The sequence below is a fragment of the Aquila chrysaetos genome, chromosome 7, assembly GCF_900496995.4.
Source record: "Aquila chrysaetos chrysaetos chromosome 7, bAquChr1.4, whole genome shotgun sequence".
Taxonomy (NCBI): Eukaryota; Metazoa; Chordata; class Aves; order Accipitriformes; family Accipitridae; genus Aquila; species Aquila chrysaetos.
In genome coordinates, this window is record NC_044010.1 from 15,627,764 (window position 1) to 15,647,073 (window position 19,310).

The 19,310-nt window shown below is 35.4% G+C and overlaps 1 protein-coding gene across 11 annotated transcripts in view; it reads right to left on the bottom strand.

Moving 5' to 3' along the window:
- Positions 1 to 19,310, bottom strand: part of DCAF6 (DDB1 and CUL4 associated factor 6) — a 113,081-nt gene that overhangs the window by 75,845 nt on the left and 17,926 nt on the right. For all 11 annotated transcript variants that reach the window (XM_041124793.1, XM_041124794.1, XM_030019876.2 and 8 more), the window contains exons 3-7: positions 13,627 to 13,719; positions 8,256 to 8,441; positions 3,351 to 3,464; positions 2,177 to 2,312; positions 42 to 256 (exon numbers count right to left, since the gene is read on the bottom strand). In XM_041124793.1, the coding sequence (XP_040980727.1) occupies positions 42 to 256; positions 2,177 to 2,312; positions 3,351 to 3,464; positions 8,256 to 8,441; positions 13,627 to 13,719 (744 nt within the window). The remainder of the gene's footprint in view (positions 1 to 41; positions 257 to 2,176; positions 2,313 to 3,350; positions 3,465 to 8,255; positions 8,442 to 13,626; positions 13,720 to 19,310) is intronic.

Consider the following 19,310-nt stretch of genomic DNA (forward strand, 5'->3'; position numbering starts at 1 on the left):
AAAAACAAAAAACATGAAAACAGGTCATCTTAATCACTTGCCTCTTCCCGTCTCTCTTCAGCAGAAGGAACTTTAAGTTCTCGTGCTGTGTCATCCTTGGGATCAAACAAGTATATGTAATCTGAAGAGTAGCTAACAAGGATCTCTTGACCATCTTCACTATAACATAGAGACGTTACTCTGCAGGATTTGTTATTGAGATGAGGAGGAACAAACCGTGCCACCATTCCAACAGTGCCTCTACCAGCATAATTCCCTATGGGGGCAGGGAGAAAGAAATGATACATTTACCATTGCAAATTTTCAAAAGCTTCAATATACTCCTTATTTAACATCTAACAAAAGATGATCAGAGAAAAGCTAAGTATCCTGTAGCTTCTGCATTAAATTGGATCTGAATAGTGACATATCAGATCTTACTAGTATTTTATATTTCTTTACAAAGGCTATGTACATTTTTTTAAAAAAGATGAAAACACACATATATATTCATATATCACATACCCATCACACAAAGGTGTGTGGATACTATCTGTAAAATGTAGTACAAATGCAAATTTTGAAACCTAAGAACATTTACACAATAATAATGCAACTCTGTATCTACACACAAACTAGGAATTCATCATATGAATTCCTAAGGAATTCATCATATGAAACTTTGAAATTTAGGACATACATCTCCTGTTTTCTACACAAAATGTTTTAAAAAAAATACTAGTTGTTCTTCTTGGAGACATAATAGTACTGCCACTTTGAAACTGCAGAACTATACAATACATTGCATGCTTCCCTGACAACTCACTTCCACTCCACACGCTAGAAGAATCTTAAATTCTAGAATTACAAATTTGTGATAAAAGTTACTTATAAGAAAATCTAACACTAAGAAAAACAGACTGTTCCAAAACCTCATAGTTTGCCATGTAAGTGTTTCCCACATGGCATATCTGTTGTGGCTTAATATGTGCAACAGTCTGTCCTTGACCACAGCCAAGTTCAGAGTTTATTATCTCACATTACATAAGGACTGAAACAGAAAGTTTTAAATGAAAATCAATAGTTTGCTCACTAGTTATAGAATACCTCACCCCTTAAAAAAAAACCACAAAACCCAAAAAAACACCCTCCCCACCCCCTCCCAAACAAACAACAGAACTCTATATCAATATATCCAGAAAAATTAGTCTTCAAGATTTTGTCTTTTCTCTCCTTTACTTTATAGGCCTGCATACCTGAATTCATCTTATTCCTATATTGTTACAAGACAAGTGCAGGTACATAGTACCTTTTAATCAACCCCCCATAATCTGTTCCTCTGGCAGTTCTCACAGAATTTTGCTGACCACTGTGATGAAAGGGAGAGATGTTATAAGAACATTAGCATGATGAGTGGGGTATTTTTATGTTTGAGTGATCTCTACTGTTTCCTTTCTCCTCCATCACAATCACCAACAGGAAAATGCTGCAAGAAATTACAGATTTTGTGGCACTGATTACTTGCATGAATGTGTATGCACAGCTGTATATTAATTCGTATGTGTCCAAACATACGCTGGTCATACATTATAAGAAAGAGATACGTTACAACTACGTAACACACTTTTGGTTGTCATCCGAGATTTTTTTTTATAAAATTCTTAAGTAAGCATCTGAAGCATGCCAGCTTTCACCTGAAGGAGCTGTAGCTTTTCAGTGAAATTATGTTAGATATCGCAACAGCTACTGCAAAGGTAAGCGTATCGCATGACATTCTAGAGTTTGTAAGATCCCTTCCCATAAAAAGCAACACATTCCAGCATGGCAGAGTACAAGAAGATAAGAATTTAATTAAAATTCAGGTAGACCACTGCAGGCTGCAATCACTAGCTTTTTGGGTCTTGGAATCACATGTTTCAAGACAAAAGAAGAGATATTAAAAAATTTCTTTTTCTGCATTCAGTATACAACATATTCTAAGATGGATGAAGAGATTAAGTTTACTTACTTGAAGATTTCTGTATTAGCAAATATTAGAGTGAAATGACTTTATTATTACAAAGCATAGTTCTCAGAGAAGAAAGCTACACTTCATTCAGTATTACACTTCAGTCATTCATCATCTATTTTGAAAAAAATAACTTGAAATTGGAACTGCAAATGGTTAGAAGAGCTTACTGTAAGGTATGGTTCCTACCTGTTGCTCTTGTACCAAGCATTCGCCGATCATATATTCTTACTGAGCTATCAGAACAACCCACAGCCAGATAGTATGGGATTGGTGGACAGATAGCAACAGAAGTGGCAGCACGCCGACAGTTTATTAAAATATCCTGGAACAAACAAAAATACAGCATTCAAATAATAGCTCTGAACATTTGAAGTATAATTCTATTTTTTACTTCAGGACACAGGTCCATTAGTCAAGGAGGTTTTGAGAAAACTAGGTCTGGCCCTGTGAAGATAGATTGTAAATATGTCAAACAGAAAAGCCACTGCAGAGAAGGAAAACTATCAGAGAAAGAAATATAGCGCAAGATCAACTAGAAAAGAAAACAAACAAACCAAAACAAACCACAGGACAAACATTTAAGAACAGGTAAGCATAACAAATACAGATTTATAAACTAGCTTGCACCTTGGATTTTGCTATGGAAACATTGACACTGTTGAGTCAGAAGAGCACCAAATACGCAGAAACAGTCTAAATTAATTCAAAGGAATAGAATAGATTACATCTACGGGCAGATAATTGGATAGAGAAAAAGAAAGAAAGAAACCCCTAGAACTAGTAAATATGCACAAAGCAGAATAAAATGAATCAAGAGCAGTGATCCATACTTTCGTGTCAGTTTTTCGCCAATTCAATATTAAGACTGTTTCTGAGATGCAAACACAGTGGACACCACCAATACCTTACCTTCTAGGGAATACTACCAGTGACTAATTTGATCTAGTATAATTCATTACCAAATCTTTTCTTACGGAGGAACAAAGGATGCTCAAGAACACAGGGCTGCAGATTATTTTCCAGACTCATTTTTTGCCTCCAACTCTGCACGCTATAGTAACTAATGTAAACATAGAATCTTTTCTACCAAATCTGAAGCCTCACACCAAAGTTCATAAACTAGAAGGTGCCAAAGGAATTATTAAAATGAAATAAATTTAAAAAAAAAAAAAAAAAAAAGAAAAGAAAAAAGAAAAAAGACTCCCCAAACTTTTTTTGTTTCTTGGGAAACATGTTGTCATCTCCACCAACGACCCTGAAATCCATTATTTCTAAAAGCCTTACCAGAATTCATATCCTATGTTTGTATGATGTACAGCTCTACATTTAGGTCATCTTTATTAAAAGATTTCACTCTTACATCTTTACAATCTTCCTTTGTGCAACTTGTTTTGATTCGAGTATCAAACCATCTTACAGTGCCATCTTCACCACAAGAGAGGAAAGTATAGGGATCATTTGGTACTGTCATAATCTGCTCAAGAAAAACAAACAAACAAACAAACAAAAACCCAGTATTAATACTTCCAGAAATACCATTACTTTGAAAATGAAAGCATCAACATTTTGAGCAGCAGTAAAGACTGAGGTAATTACTACTCAAGTCAAGCTTTCTATTGAAATAGAAGAAAACTGAAAAACTGCTGATGCTTCTTCCTTTTCAAGAAAAGGTTTGAATTACTGAAGTTAAAATAAACTGTGGAATGTCACATAAGATTAAATATTTATAGGTCAAAGCTTACAGTTATTTCTATTACCTTTTAATAAGCAACATACATTTACTGCAATCAGTTTGCAGATAAGTAATCAATTTGCTGCAATAATTTAACAGCAGCTTAGGTTTTTTTTCTATCCAGTAATAGAAGACAATAACAAACAAAACCCTCAGAAGTCTGAATTACATGAAAATGCTAGATGGCTTTTATTCCCCTTGGGCCATTCCTTTACATTAAAAGTAGCCCCCTGAAGCAACTATGCATTAAAGGCTGTTACTAACCTACCCCCTTCACAGCATGGGGTTTTTTTTTTTTTGGGTTGGTTTTTTGGTGGTTTTTTTTTGGTTGGTGGTTTTTTTGGTTGGTGTTTTTTTTTGTTAGTGGTTTTTGGTTTTGGTGGGGTTTTTTGGTTTTGGTTTTTTTTGTTTGTTGGGGTTTTTTTTGTTTTTTTTTTTTTTTTTTTTTTTTAAGGAGAGCACTGTATTGCACCATTTTCCTGACCTCAGCCCTTCTCACACTAGGGAAGACTCAGATGGAGTCTCACATATATGGCTTCACTCAAGAAGGCCTTCTTAAGACAAAATAAAAAGGAAAGCAACCATAATGTTAAAGTTTAATTCCACAGGTCAATGAACGCACATGAAACATCGTGTTCCTACACACTATCCCTTAAATGCAAAACAGAGAATGTTGTAGAAACTAGCAGAATTTTTCTTTTCCTACACTACTGCTACTATCAGTAACTTCATAGAAATTTATAAAGCTACAAAAATCAATAATAGGATAATACACTAATTCAACACAGAGCAAATGAGTGATTCTTTAACACTTTTATGTGACGATTTATTCTCCACCCCGCCCAACTCTTAGTAAAAGTAACCTATGGATATCTGTAAATCTCTGTACCTAAACAGGGATTGCAAATGTAATCTCCGCAGAATTCAGCATTTCTTCTTGTAATGCTCAGTATGTTAACTGAGACAATGCATGCTGTGCCAAATCTTACTGCTGACAAACAAGAAGTTTAACAGACAGAACAAAGCCAAGGTTTTAATAACAACGGAACAATAAACTTCTGAGCTATGACCACTATTCTTCAATATGTTAGCGTAATATATTGAAAAGAGTGTTTTTCACTACACATTCATTCAAATTAATGTTATTAGTGTGGTTATAAAAGCCAGCAATTGTTCTTCAATACACTAAATCCTTCGAGCATTTTTGCTGTACTTTGATGCAGAGCTTGCATTGAAAACATTTACTTTGTTCCAAGAATGTTGCTGAACATGGTATAACACAGCAAGCTCTTATTTCTAGTAGCTGTATTTTATTTTTGTTCACACTGATGCTATTTCACAACATACGTGTAATAGTGCAGTACATACCTCCACTTGCATCTGGCAATTTTTATGCATGGTGTTTAAAAACATACTAAGTAACTTTATAAGCACTAAAACAGAGAAATTGAGAAGTGCAGACTCCAATAATTAAGAGGCATTTTTACTATATTTAAGTTCAACAAGTACACATTTTATATATATATATATATATAAAATCCTTTTTTACTAATTAAAAAAATCCTTTTCTATTTAACTTTAAAAATATATAGCTATATGCTCACTTTAGTGTATTGAAAATATGAAGGTAAGAGTTGTCCATAAAAGTACATTCTCTTTCTGAAATGCAATTAACATGAACGGCAATAGAGAAAAGCATTTGGCTGAGTAAAAATAAACATGTAATGGCCTTATATAAACAACAAGTTCTCCAGAAACTTGTTTCAAGAACTTCTCTCTCCCTCTCTACTTACTCTATTCACCCCCAGAATTAAAAACAATTGCCCAATAATCTCACAGTTCGTAACAATCTACACAAATTTCCACATTCCTCTGTTTCAATGGATGTTTTTGTAACGTCTTGAACCATCACAAACTCCAAGTTTAAAGCGCAGTATAAATTCAAGCCACATTCAAATTTAGAATTAGTACCTCAGGGGCAGATGATGTTAGCTTTTGTTATTCAGAGAATCCAATGAGTCAAAGTTCTATATTTAATACGATGATGTGGTTACATACAGCTGGGCAGTAGCGTCATGATATTTTGAAATTATTTTCCCACTCCAGAAACCTCTCAGTGACAGAAGTTGCATTATTTCAGAAGCTGAAGCTGTATCTCAGCCATTTGCTTAAAAAACCCTGCTATTTACTCTATTATACTTTCATATGCCAAGACTTAAAAAAAGTCTATGCCACATAATAATACTACTGCATGCATTTAATGTTCAAATATCAGGTTTAAGACACAGTAACAGAATTTAGTCTTTATAAAAAAATACCTCCCTTGTTAACATTATTTGCTGAATAAAAATCATCTGCAATACCACTATTTTGACTGTGCAATACAGCAGTCAAATGTCCATACTCTCTTCAACTAATGATTTTGAAGCAATCTACTATATTCTGTACAACCAGTTACTGTTCAGTTATAGTCATTCTATATGGATAACAATAAAACTTGCATCTCGGATTTGCTAGACTGTTGTGCTCTCTTTATTATCTGTTTTGACAAGCTTAATTTGTTGTACCTATCAAATTTATATTTCTCATCTGGTTTAGTAACTTGCAATGTGCACACCATCATTACTGAAGGCAAACAACAACTTGCAAAGAGACAACTGGCATCTCATATTACAGGTTAGATGTGTTATGTTCTAGCCTCCATTACTACTCCTGACCCACAAGCACAACTGGTAACTGCTTTCTTTGAGTTTTCCCAGTTTGATCATTGTTTTGCAGCACCACCTGGTGTCAGTCACTTCATGTAATCAACCACACTGTTGGTCAACCCAAGCTCAGGCAGATCAAAGCTTAAGACCGCCACAGTGACTTCTCATGATAACTTTTATGCTGCCACCAACTCTTTCATTTGCAGTACTCTGAGCAGCCTAGTCCATGGCCCCAAACTTTATGCACCCAAACCCACTGCTCTAATGATATTTCTACCACTACCTTCACGTCTCCTCAGCACAGTATCTATCCATAACCATTCTCCTATTCTCAAGCTCAGAAATGTTTTATAATACTCACAGCTAGCTACCCATCTCAGTCTCCAGATGTTGTTATAAAAAGGCAAGTTTCACTTGAGATACAGAGACCATCCAATCAATTTGCAGAATCCACAGACTAACATACTATATATAGTAAACTTCAGTGAGAACTGAGGCAGTTCAAGCTTCTGATTGGGGCCATAAGGACTGATGCTATTCAAAGGAAACAGTAGTTTCTCAATCAAAACAAATCTCAAAAATGAAAGCAGATGATGCAAGCCTGGGATCCAGAATCACCTTTTGCAAAACTGAAAATACAGTCTTGTGTTAAACCCAGGCAAAACCAAACCAAACCAAAACCACAAATCCCAGGAAAAGAGTGAATACCATGAGGTTCACTCGACTGACCTACAAAGTTACCCTGCAGACAGGAAGTGTTTTCAAAAAAACCTTTAATGGAACATGTGTAATTATAACCATAAAGATACTTTTACTACATGATAAAAAATTAATTCTGGCAGTACTTCAGCCATTTTCTTTTTTCACACTCCCCAATTTTTTTAACAGAGATTTTAAAATACTTTGTTCACTTAACCTACAAAGAGATTTAAAAACTTGCTATGAAACCTGAGCTAAATAGTTAAAAAGCAATGGATTTGGGATTTTTTCCCCTGTGTGTATACTGTGGTACTGTTAAAAAAAAACAATCAAGCAAAAAAATAATCAAAAGACCTGGAACACTTGTTCCTAAGAAGGAAATAGAAAAAATACTGCTATTTTAAGCACAGTAAGTTTTACAAGCATCAGATTTTGTTGTCATTAAAATAAATAGATAGATCAATAAATCTGATTATCTTCCTAACTTAAGTAACACTTTGCTTCTTCACTTGCCTATTTATATGAACAAAACTTCCAAGGAAGGATTGCAAACATTGGCTCTAAATTTATACATAAAGAGTTAACTAGAATACAAAAAAGAGAAGTTACCTAAAACTGTAAATAGATTTTTCAGATTAAGTTATTCACACATGCTGAAATAAGCATTTCTCAAAAGGATTTAAATTGTGTAAAAGGCATTAAACTGCTGAAAAGTTGGGGGGGGGGGGGGGGGGGCAGTCCGGAGGGGGGAGGTAAAAATAAAAATGCAAAACATAGCCCCTGCCCCCAACCTACTTCAGAAAGAAATTCACGGCACAATTTAAATCAGTTTTGCTCTGCAGAGGATTCCCTCAGTGAAGGTGTATTCAGCTATTATATTTGCAAAGAAAGTGGTCTTAATAACACTACCTTTTGGAAAGTCCTCCATTTAATTGAGACAACATATTTCTCTATTAAAGCCTACTCTAAGAAAAAAAAACCCACCAAACTCAAGAAAGCTAGAAAGAAGGTTCTTTAATTCTCACTGAAATAAAGCTTTCAGCAGCCTGGTTAAAAACTTGGGCAACAATACAAGAAAATATGTATTCCACCTATCTTAAAATTATCATATACTTTTGTGAGGTACCTCATAGGTAGTTCCATAGTGGCATGTATACTGGCATTGTCTGTTGGTCTCCGCATCTTGTTCAACATTAGTGTAAAAAATGACTCCATCTCCGGAACAAGATACAATCTGTTTGTCATTGGTGCATGGTAAGAATTTTGCACTAAAAATATTGGCCCTGTGTCCTGAGCGAATGGTTGTTAAAACCTAAGGAAGAAAGAAGGAAGGCTGTATCAGGTTAATAAAGAATAGGAAAATAACACACACTCTGGTACTATAAAACATAGGTTATGTACAGGCTGCTAGTAACCTACAGTTTAATACAACAGAACAGATAAGTTGTCTTTAAACCACATTTCTTCTAAGACCAAAGTAGGTCCACAAGAGACAGTCACTTATGCACTTGCACAAAGTATTCTGCAAAATGAAGGGAGTGGAATGCAACTGCCACCTTTTGTTTTTAAAATGCTAGTTCCACATCACATCTGGTTTATCAAAGTAAAACATTAGTCAAGGGTGATAGCGCAGCCAGCCAGCATGTCAGAAAGAAGAGATTTAGAAGATCTGGAATATCGTGGGTCAAGAAGAACAAGGCACTGTAATCCAAGCCAACTTTATAGACTTTAAAAATTGATGCTACTCTTAAAATAAACCCACTTTAGAAAGGAGAATTGAAGTTTATAAGAAAGGATGCTTTAAAACCAGTCAAAAATAAACAAACATTTAAGAACATGATTACAGGGCAATAAGCTAAGACTTGACTTAGTCTCAATGAATGTCATTCATCTACAGTACAACAGAGAAGCACATAATTTACTTCACCATCACAGCTGGTTTTAAACACTTCGTGATGACTCTATATTTCCTAACATACTACTTATTAGTCTATCAAAACTGAAAAAACCCTCTATATGCTTTGCTGCGCGCTAGTGAGCATTCTATTATTACCTTTTCTCCCATGTGCAGCATTTAAACCAAACTGCATTTTCACCACTACTGATAGGAAAAAGATACTTACTAAGTTGTTTACAGTATGAAAATTACTTCCAAATTTCCAACTTAATCAAAGAAAACATTATGCAAATGAAGTTTCTCTGTCAGTGATAGCTCATGCCTAATATTTCATAAGTGCTATTTCACACCTTTTAAACAATTCACACAGAAAAAGTTTAACAGTGTATCTGCATATTATGAAAGATACACAAGGCTTAGTATTTAAAAAAAAATAAATTATCGAAATCAGGAGATATAATCCATTCATTTAATTTCAATAAATCTGCCTCTTCATTTAGATTTGTTCAGATCTTTGCATTTTACTGAAAACATTCAAATCCCAGACATCCAAAAGAACTTAGGGACTTGGCATCAAAAGAGCAACTCAGAACAAGAACTCCATAAGGTACCCTAGTTCAGATGACAGTTAAAGATGTCATCTGTCAATCCCACCTCTGATTTTACATTATTGCTACCATGAAAGAAGTATTTTTGTCCTGACAAGAAATCCTTTTTGATCTCCATAATAAAAAAAAAATAAAAAATATCTAAACAACTAGGGTCTTCTCTACCATCTTGCCAGTTCTCCACCACTTCCTCTTTCTTGCTGAATATAAGCAGGCAGACTTTTTTTCTCTTTGCTCTACTGCACAGGGTCCTTCTCTCACCAAAATACATGTGCTTCTTACTTTTCCCCTTTTTTCTCACAAGCCCCATCCTAATGTGCTTGCTTTTCATGCAGTCAATAGATAACTTATTCTAATTCTCTGCTTCAGTCTTCCCCATCTGCAGATCTCAATTTAGATGTGGAGATCTACATTTGATGATTGCTCTCAAACTTAGAAAAACTGAGATTTTTCTTTCCCTCCTTTCTTCTCTCCTCCACTGTAAACTGAAATAGCATTCAGAAATATATACAGCTGCACATAGTCAGTAAAGGAAAGAGTTTTCTCACAGGCAGAGCTAACCTCGTCTTGCCAGCCCCTCAATTTCCTGACTACGTTGCACAGTTTTGCCATAAAAAGTATTAAAGTATTACAGCATTTATTATACGCAGATTTTCCATGCCCTTCTTGGCTTGCACTGTACATGCTTTTCTACTCTGGTTATCATACTGCCTTAGAGAGGGGAGAAAGAGGCATAAAAAGTTGTTGGTGCCTAGGCAGCAAAAAAGATGAGAAAACATAACTTACACAACCAAGCCCCAAAAGCTTATCGTTAGCTACACAGAGTAAAAAAATACCACCACCTTACTCCATTGGAGCATTTTACTACCAACATGTAACAGGCTACAAATACTTACTGACTAAGGAAAAGGGAGAGAGGGGGAACAAAGTATTTCAGATGTTCTTCAAAGTACTTGACTAGCTGTAGTAATTCAGACATCCTCATAACTTTTGCAACTGCTTAAGTAATACGTTACACAGAAAATCAATTGAAGAGGCAACAAATTAAAGAATTCAAATTGCATCTCTTAAAAGCACAGATTAAATCTTTGGGACGGGATTACTAATTCATGTAGCAATCCCAGAAGATTGCATACAAGCTCCATCCCTAACAATAAGTACTTTCCTCCAAAAAAGTAGAATTTCTGGCAGCTACTCTGTTGCCTTCTTTAAACCTGAAATCTTTAAGTTCCATATCCAAATGGACACTCTTTACAATAAAAAGTCACCATAATGAACAAACCAGCATTTTTAAAGTTACATTAAAAACTAAAACCAGTTAAAAAAAGTGGGTTTACTTCCACTCTGACTTACTTTTTGAAACAAATGCAAGTCAAATATCGGTGGGTTACTAAGCTTTTCACGATGTAGTTAATTTAGGGTTCCCATTCATGATAGAATCATTTACAATCCAGCCTTTACAATAGTACTTCCTCTGAAGAGGTCAAACCCCCTTTAGAAGTAAAGGAAAGCAAACCTAACAGAACCCCATCCTAAAGCAAAAAGTAGCAATCCTGATTCTGGAAAAGCTGTTAACCTTCAGCCCCACTAAGCACCCTCCAAAGCCTCCCCAGCACTTTCTCATGTGAGCTGAACCTTTCCTCTCCCAGAAGGCAAACTAGGCTAACAATTCAAAAATCCTGAGTGTAACTACTCATAAGAATCCTGTCTTCACACTGGTATTAGCTGAGAGACATCTCAGGCTCCATTTAAAGGCTTTGAAAACTGTATGTTCAATCTGATGTAAATACATAAATTCCCATCTTTTTGTACCATACTTGTAGTGGGTAGAGCTTTAGCTCCAGTCAAACTCTCCCCGCTCCCAGCAATGGGATGCTTAAAACAAATAAAATATGAAGAAAACATCCACAAGAAGAATTCTTCTCAGCCATCCCAAAGTATAATAAAGTGCTCATCCTTTTGATTTAGACTTGCAATTACTATTAGAAATCACAGTAACACCTTTCTCCTCAGATGCACAAACACTATAAACATATAACCTATTCAAACTGGAGAAACATATTTAGAAAAATTTCTCCTGAGACATATTACATAGTAACAATTAACATTTGCATCGGGCTGTACATAACAAACTGGAGTGACTTACATAAGACTCACGTAAATAAGAGTTAAACAAGATTAAATGCTTCCTTATTAAATTAGATATTTTACTAACACAGAAGACTATATTGATGGCTGAAGTCTACTTTTGCTATTCTAGCTAGCTCATAACAAAAAAATATGGTGATAAGGGTATCTGCCAAGATGACAGAATTACAGCAGAGTTCTGGTATCAATACCAATTTGCTACCTTTCCCTGTATTGATTCTGTTACTCCAGCTGGAGAAAATAAGCTAACACAATTGTAACAGTCATTAAAAATCACATCTCTAGTACATTTCAGGAACAACACTGATTATTAAGTCTTCTTGCTAGTACCTGCTGTTTTATAATTGCATTTGTGTATATTGGGGAAAAATAATAATAATAAAAGCTATCTGCTCTGCTGTTATATAAAAAAAAAAAAACAACTCAGCTGACTTAAAAATAAGAAAACAAAACATCTCCTGTATTTCTGATTTGGCTTAAGTGTGACAGTAGTACACAACAGGGAAAAAACCAAAATCATCCCATGAAAGCATAAAGTTAAAATTGCTGCATCTAAAAAAAATGTTAAAATATTATATAATTATTATATTAAAACAAGGTAATGATATAGCAACTATCCAAAAGTGATATATTAAAATAAACTCTGCACAATAAGTAATATTGAACACCCTTTACTTGCAAGAAACATTTTTATTTTGCAAGTCTCTCCGACAACACTCACTTTGGAATATGTCCTTCATCTACTTCATAGCTGTCTTAGATACCTCTTCTCCTTCAGCTGAACTCCCAGTCCAAGAGAAACCCAGGTCTAATGACACCGATCTGAACTTTGACAGACTGACACTAATAGTTGAAAGGACGAGATGAAGTTTGGTAGCTATGGCTTATTTAGAGAAGTGAGGAAAAGGGCCTTACCTGTAGGCACAGGCAACACTCCAGATCACTATTATTTTCCCACCACAGCTCTTCAGGAAGGCAAAATATTACTGCCTCCATAACCTTCTACTCAAACTCTCTTCCACCATACCAACTACACATTTTGTTTTCCCCACCACATTTAATTTTTCAGCACCTCTTCAGGGTTTAGTTCTCAACCTGAGAAAGCGTGGGAGAGAGGACTTCACTTGAACATTGCTGCATGGGATCCCTGGCACTGAAGGACACAGTTCAGAGCATCTGTTCTATAAAACTATCATCAGCTCCTTAAAGAGCGAAGTGTGGAACACTGCTACTACATGATGGATGCTAGCTGACATTACTGGAAGCCACTCGACTGCACCGTAACCCCTGTGAGTGCAGAAGTGGAAAAGCAGAGACCTTTACAGCACCTTCCCCTTCACAAACCTGCTTCCCCTATTTCAGTACAAATTCTTCTCCATCCACATATATGCACACAGAAGGAATGCAATTTCAAATGGTAACTAAGTATTATAATGAAGATTGACACTTCAACAACATTACACAGAAAGACAACTCAGTATATTACAAACAGTAAAAGCTAATACAATATTTTAAAACTGAAATGAAACAGAAAACAATTTATCTGACTATAAGATTTCAAAAGAATTACTGAATCCTATTGCTAATTCTGACACTAATCTGTTGTGAGACCATGTTCCTTTTGTGCCAGACCACCTACCGTAAAATAGGATAATACCTATGTCACAAGGGATTAGGATACCAAGGTTTTAAAACACTGTGAAGTATTCCCATTTATAAAGACTATAAAGTGCCTGATATTGTCTTTGTCAGATAATAATTAATATGAAAAATATCTTAATATCTTGAAAAATAACAACTTAAATCTTATTTGAAAATTACTAAGTATCCAGAAACAAACCTACCTTTCTGCTGTAGGGATTACTAATTACCAGATTAGTATCATCTGAACCAGATAAAATATATTCTCCTGTATCATTCCAGCAAATTGTATTCACCTGCATGAATTAACAAAAAGTAGTTTAGACTTACATTAATTCAATTTTCAGAATATTAAAACATCAATACTCATCCAACACTACAGAAATAGAAGTTAACAAATTCAATTGAAATTACATCATTTCTAAGCAGCTAGCACAAAAAAAAAAAAAAGTGTTTTAATACAAATTGATAAGGGAATCACCTGCTTCACCTATGGCATCTCAATTACTCCCTCTGCTCCTGAAGAGTCCATCAGGTAAATTAAGCCTTCCCACAAAGGCCTCAATAGCCACAATTTTACACATTCAGGTGCTTTAATGTACCAAATCTACTCCATAGAGTTCTCCAAATTTGAACTGGAGGGTATCACAATGCTCTCGTTATTGTATCTTCACCATATCCAAATTCTGACCATCCATTGCTTTGTATACTTTTCAGTGACCACACTTTCTCAGGGATCATGTGAAAAGCACCACAGAATCCATCCCAGATCCCTTTTGAGAAGTGTGAGTATGCTGGGAAAGAAGAATCCTACAGTGAGGTACAGAATCGTATCGGGAGAACTTTACAATATATTTCCTTATCAATTCTCCTTTTCACAAGCCTGTGTGTCAATGAAATAAAGCTGTAAAAGCACTCAAAATCCAGGAAGCTCAGAAAGTATCGTTAGAGTAACCTGTCTTCAAGCAGCAGCTCATGCACAAGCACCAAAGACTGCATGCATGACCATTATTATTTCAAGTAGCCTCTAAAATAGCTTTAAGTGTCAAACTGCAGCCATCAACACCTTCTGTTGGCAGAATAACTGCCTTAGTGTGATGTATCAGAGTGGACTATATAGTTAGCAAAACCCCACTTTGTTCTAAATCCTTTTCTTATGTGTTTTTTTTAATCCAAATGTCTCATTCTCAGCCCAAAAGACAAAAACCTTTTTGTTTAAAATATACCCATTTTACTTACTATTTTAATCACAAGCTTAGTTTGGGTCCTTAATTAGGCAAAGTTGCAAAATCGGAATTAGCTGTTTCAGATGGATTGTATGGGCAACAACTTGACATATTCATTGAGGAGCTTTAAATGAACTTTTGCCACTCAAAAAAAAAAAGGGGGGAGACCTTCATGTTACAACAGCCATGCCTATGGCAGAGTTAGCTCAGCAGCAGTCACATGATGTTAGGAATCATTAGAAAATGCACAGGAAAGCAAATGTCATTCTGTCAATGTATACATCCATGCATGGCAAATCTGCATCTTCCACACTATGCAGTTTTGGTTCATATCCCACTCCTGCATTCTCCATTTCTATTACTGCCCATTTGAAAAGAGAAATTATGAAAAAGAATGACTAGGGTGATCGTAGGTACCTAACACTTTTTATCACAAGAAGCAATTCACTTGTACTACTCTGAGGAGGGGATACGACAGAAGCTTATGAAATCATGAATGACATGGAAAAAGAAAGAAAGAAATTTTCCGTGGATCTTTACAGTACAGGAAATGGAAGGCCTTCAATGAAGCCATCACATGACACACATGGCATTTTATTAAAACTGGAATTCATTGTCATGGAATGTCCTAAACACCAGAAGTAGAAGAATACACATATTCATGAAAGAAAAATCAAAAACAATGAGAAACAAAGATGCAACTTTCACCTCCATCTGTCCATTAAAGTGTGATGTGTTCTTGCGGATACCCTTCAAGCACTGTCTGCTTGCCCTGTCTCAACTTTCCTCAAAAATCAGTACTGTCCGCTCTGAAGGCCAAGTTATCAGGCTCAACTGAGCATTGGTATGACCTTGCATGGCTACTCATGATTTTATAACCCTGGCTGTCAATCACCAAGAACCATGCATTCAGCTAGCCCCCAGATCCATCTATCATTGAAGTAACCTGTCCTGACAACAACTGTACTTTAAAAATATTGTCAAACATAGCACAGTACTACAGCTAGGGCAAACGCAAAACCCAAGAATGTTCATTTTCATCTACATTTCCTTTCAGGCAGAAAAATACTATCATTGCCCTAAAGAAACCAAAATGCTACCACAAGAATACAAGACTAGAAACAAGAACAAAACACTGGAAAAAACCAAGGAAGCTGCCAAAAAAATAAAAAACATGATGTGAGAAAGAAGAGCTAGCACAAAAATTAAACAAATTGAGTGGGGGGTGTGTCTGTGTCCAAAACCAAAATCCAAAGGACAGGAAAGCAGAGAAAGCATCGAAGATGCAAAGGAAAGACATGATTATCTAAATTGCAGCGTCACAAGCCTACACAAGACATCAATCATTCTCCTAAATTCCGATTTCATTGCACTGATTGCCTCAGGGTTCAGCAACTTCAATACAGCCTACCCAGGCCAAAGTTGGTTCAGAAAAAATCCTGAAGTGAGATGACATAACCAAATGTGTGCTAGAGGTCTATACTAAACAGGCTTTTTATTCTGTACCAGATCACCTTCTCAATGTTACTGTCAAAAAATAAGTCAAAAAATAACAAAGTCTTTCAGTGGAATAAGCTTGTTTTCTTTTTTTCCAGAGAACACCGACTTCCTAGTAAGTGATCAGTCAATACACTACATTTCTCAGTGTTCAGTACAACCTATTGATCAACAGTGAATAACCCCAATAAATATGCATATGGATCACTAAAAACAGATGCTCAATAAGAGCAGATTAAAAAAAGTTCTCACGTCCCATTCCATGGCAGCAAACCCACTATTAAAATACTGTAAAATGAGGACTAGCTGGAAGATTCATCTGTATTTCAAAACTGTGTAGAAAAGCTAGGTATCTACTACCTTCACAGCCACTCAACACCCAACCAAAAGCATAATATAACAGTTACTACACTAAGGGTTTGAAATTCCTGGAAAAAGGTGTTAGAGCCAAAATAAAGGATATATCAAACACAAACGACAGACAATTACTAACAAGATGAGAAAAATCAGAGGGTGTGTAATTAGCTTTTTTCTATTAAGTATTCCACATTACCAACTGTATCTAATTTTATTTGCCACTGAGCTAGCCTTGGAAAGAAGCAGAAGGCACTTTTGATTCATTAGTCAATAGTCAAAAATAAATTTACTATCTCTGTGTTTTTCCTCAAAGACAATGGAGGAGGCAGTACAGCCAATCCTTAAAAAACTGAAAAAGCAAACTCCTCACTTCTATGCAATGTAACAGAATTAACTCTTTTGTGAACAGGATAGATTAACAGAATACAAGAAATGGAAGAAAGGAAATAAAAATGACTGTAGATGTCCAGAATACCAGAAAGATCTCCCAAGCAAGGAAGGGGGTGAAGAAGGCACTACTACTCACCTATGGAGGAAAAGGTAAAAACTGCACGTTCTAACAATATGCAAACAAACTTCCTGTACTAATTTAATCATAGCTTAGAGGACTACATCTGAAAATGACTTGCTCACAGGTGCCATCCTGAAGGAGATGTATGCCACACAGGATGCTTGCTTGTTACTGAACTGAATGTCTATACACAGAAATTAGAAATCATTCCTCCAGGTAATCCTCTTTCTTTTATTTTAAAATGTAGTATTTGCTCATGTCAAAGGCTCCATCTACCTGTGCATTCTGCAGTTCTACCTTCCTCAGCTTTCACAGGACCAGAACTGGAAGAAAATGAGCAATATTTTTACTCCCATTCCGTATGGTTTAGAGTTGCTTTCTCCTCTACTTTCCTCACACTTCATCACTGCTGGTCCAAATTGATTCTCTTTCAACATTTCTCCTTTGGATTTAGCCACTTCATACAGGAAGCATCTCACCTAACTCTATACATTCCCTCTTCATCTTAAGCTCCCTTTAGAATTAACACGGAAAATGGCAGCTTCTGGCATACATATGACCTCACTGAATTGGACAATGTGAATCTTGCTGGAAGAGGCAAATCATGGCCTGGAAGTATGATAAGGTTACAAGCAGACATCAATGATTCGGTAGACTAATTCAATTACTTCACATACTACTGGTACAAACTGTGTCTTCAAACGAAGTGGAAAACTACACTATTTCAAAGAAAATGGTACCTAAACTCTGAGATGAAAATACTCACATCTCTAACAAAAAGGTTCTATGGTAATATTACTGCTACAAGAGCATGGATACTTGAAGTAATTCGTAGAATTCCCTATTCTATTCCTTTCTTCAAAGATATTGCACCCAAGTCTGATTATACATACAGATGTAGTTCCCACAGGTTCTCTCTTTTGTGTAGCATAGATCAAATGGTAGATAGGAAGTTGGACTTTACTTTTATCCTCAGTTCAAAAAAAAAATATTCTTGCCTTGAGTTGTCCACCGTGTCCAATTACACAGCATGCTTTATACAGAAAAATACAAGTCACAGCTTATTCCACAGAAGAATGCAAGTGTTCTTAACAACAGCAAAAAAACCCCCACCAAAAAAAACCAAAACCAACCCCCCCAACCCTCCAAAAAACCCCAATGACCCCCAAAAAACCAATTCCAGAAACACCCATAATAAGACAACTATGGCATCCGTTCCTCATATTTGAAATGCATGCTGATTCAGCAATTGGGGGGGTGGGGGGTGGAGACAGACTAGTATGATCATTTAACACTGATGATATAAGCATTTTAATCAGTAATTTCATTTACTTTTATTTCATGGGTGTTTTTTTTTTTTAAAGTAATAAGAAATTATACTGAATGGTTGTTAGCCATGAATGATCATTCCCTGCAAAAAAACCCCCACAGTAAATGAGATAAGGACTCCTAATACCCTATTCTTTAAAGGTGGATAGTTCGGAGCAAATTTAATTTCTAAAGACATTTTTTAAATTGTATCAGTATTTTAAACACCTGCATATAATGCTGTAAGTTCAGAATTAAAACATTTCCCACCCACTAAAACAATTAAGTTAGGCCACATATTAAAGCATACTTTAAAAGTTAACACAATTCAAAATTAATTTTCAAATTCCGGGTAGATCCAAACAACACCAAACAGCCAATATCAAATTTACAATTTGTTACATGACACAGAGGTAGTTAAAAATAGACTCCATTTTTAACAAGTAGCCAAGAAATACTTTTTTCCTGTCCCATTTTATAGGCAAAAATGACTATTTTTACAAGAAAACAAAGAGAAAAATAATTAAAAAACCCCAACCAACTCGACGAAAAGAAACTTGGAAAATTTCATCTTAAGTATATTTGAGGAGATTAAAAACTACTAGAAAAGAAATTCTAAAGTAAAAAATCACTGTTACAATCTTGAATACAAAAACTGATAAATAACTTTCTACACATAGAATCATAGAATGATTTGGGTTGGGAAAGACCTTACATTGTCATTCTTAAAACACTTCTTAAAAAAACTGGGAAGTTAATGCATTTGCTTTTTTAAGTCAACACCATCTGTACTAGAACATTAAACTTACAATGGTAGTCAGTACAGCACAAGTAGCTGACTTTTTATATACAGCAATTCTAACCCTTGCCTTTCCCAGACTTTCTAGTCTCTCAAAAGTATACACAAGCCAAAATCATACTTCTGATCTCAAGCCAAAAGGCTAGATTTTATTAACACTTTTCTCTTAAAACTACTACTATGTTAGTT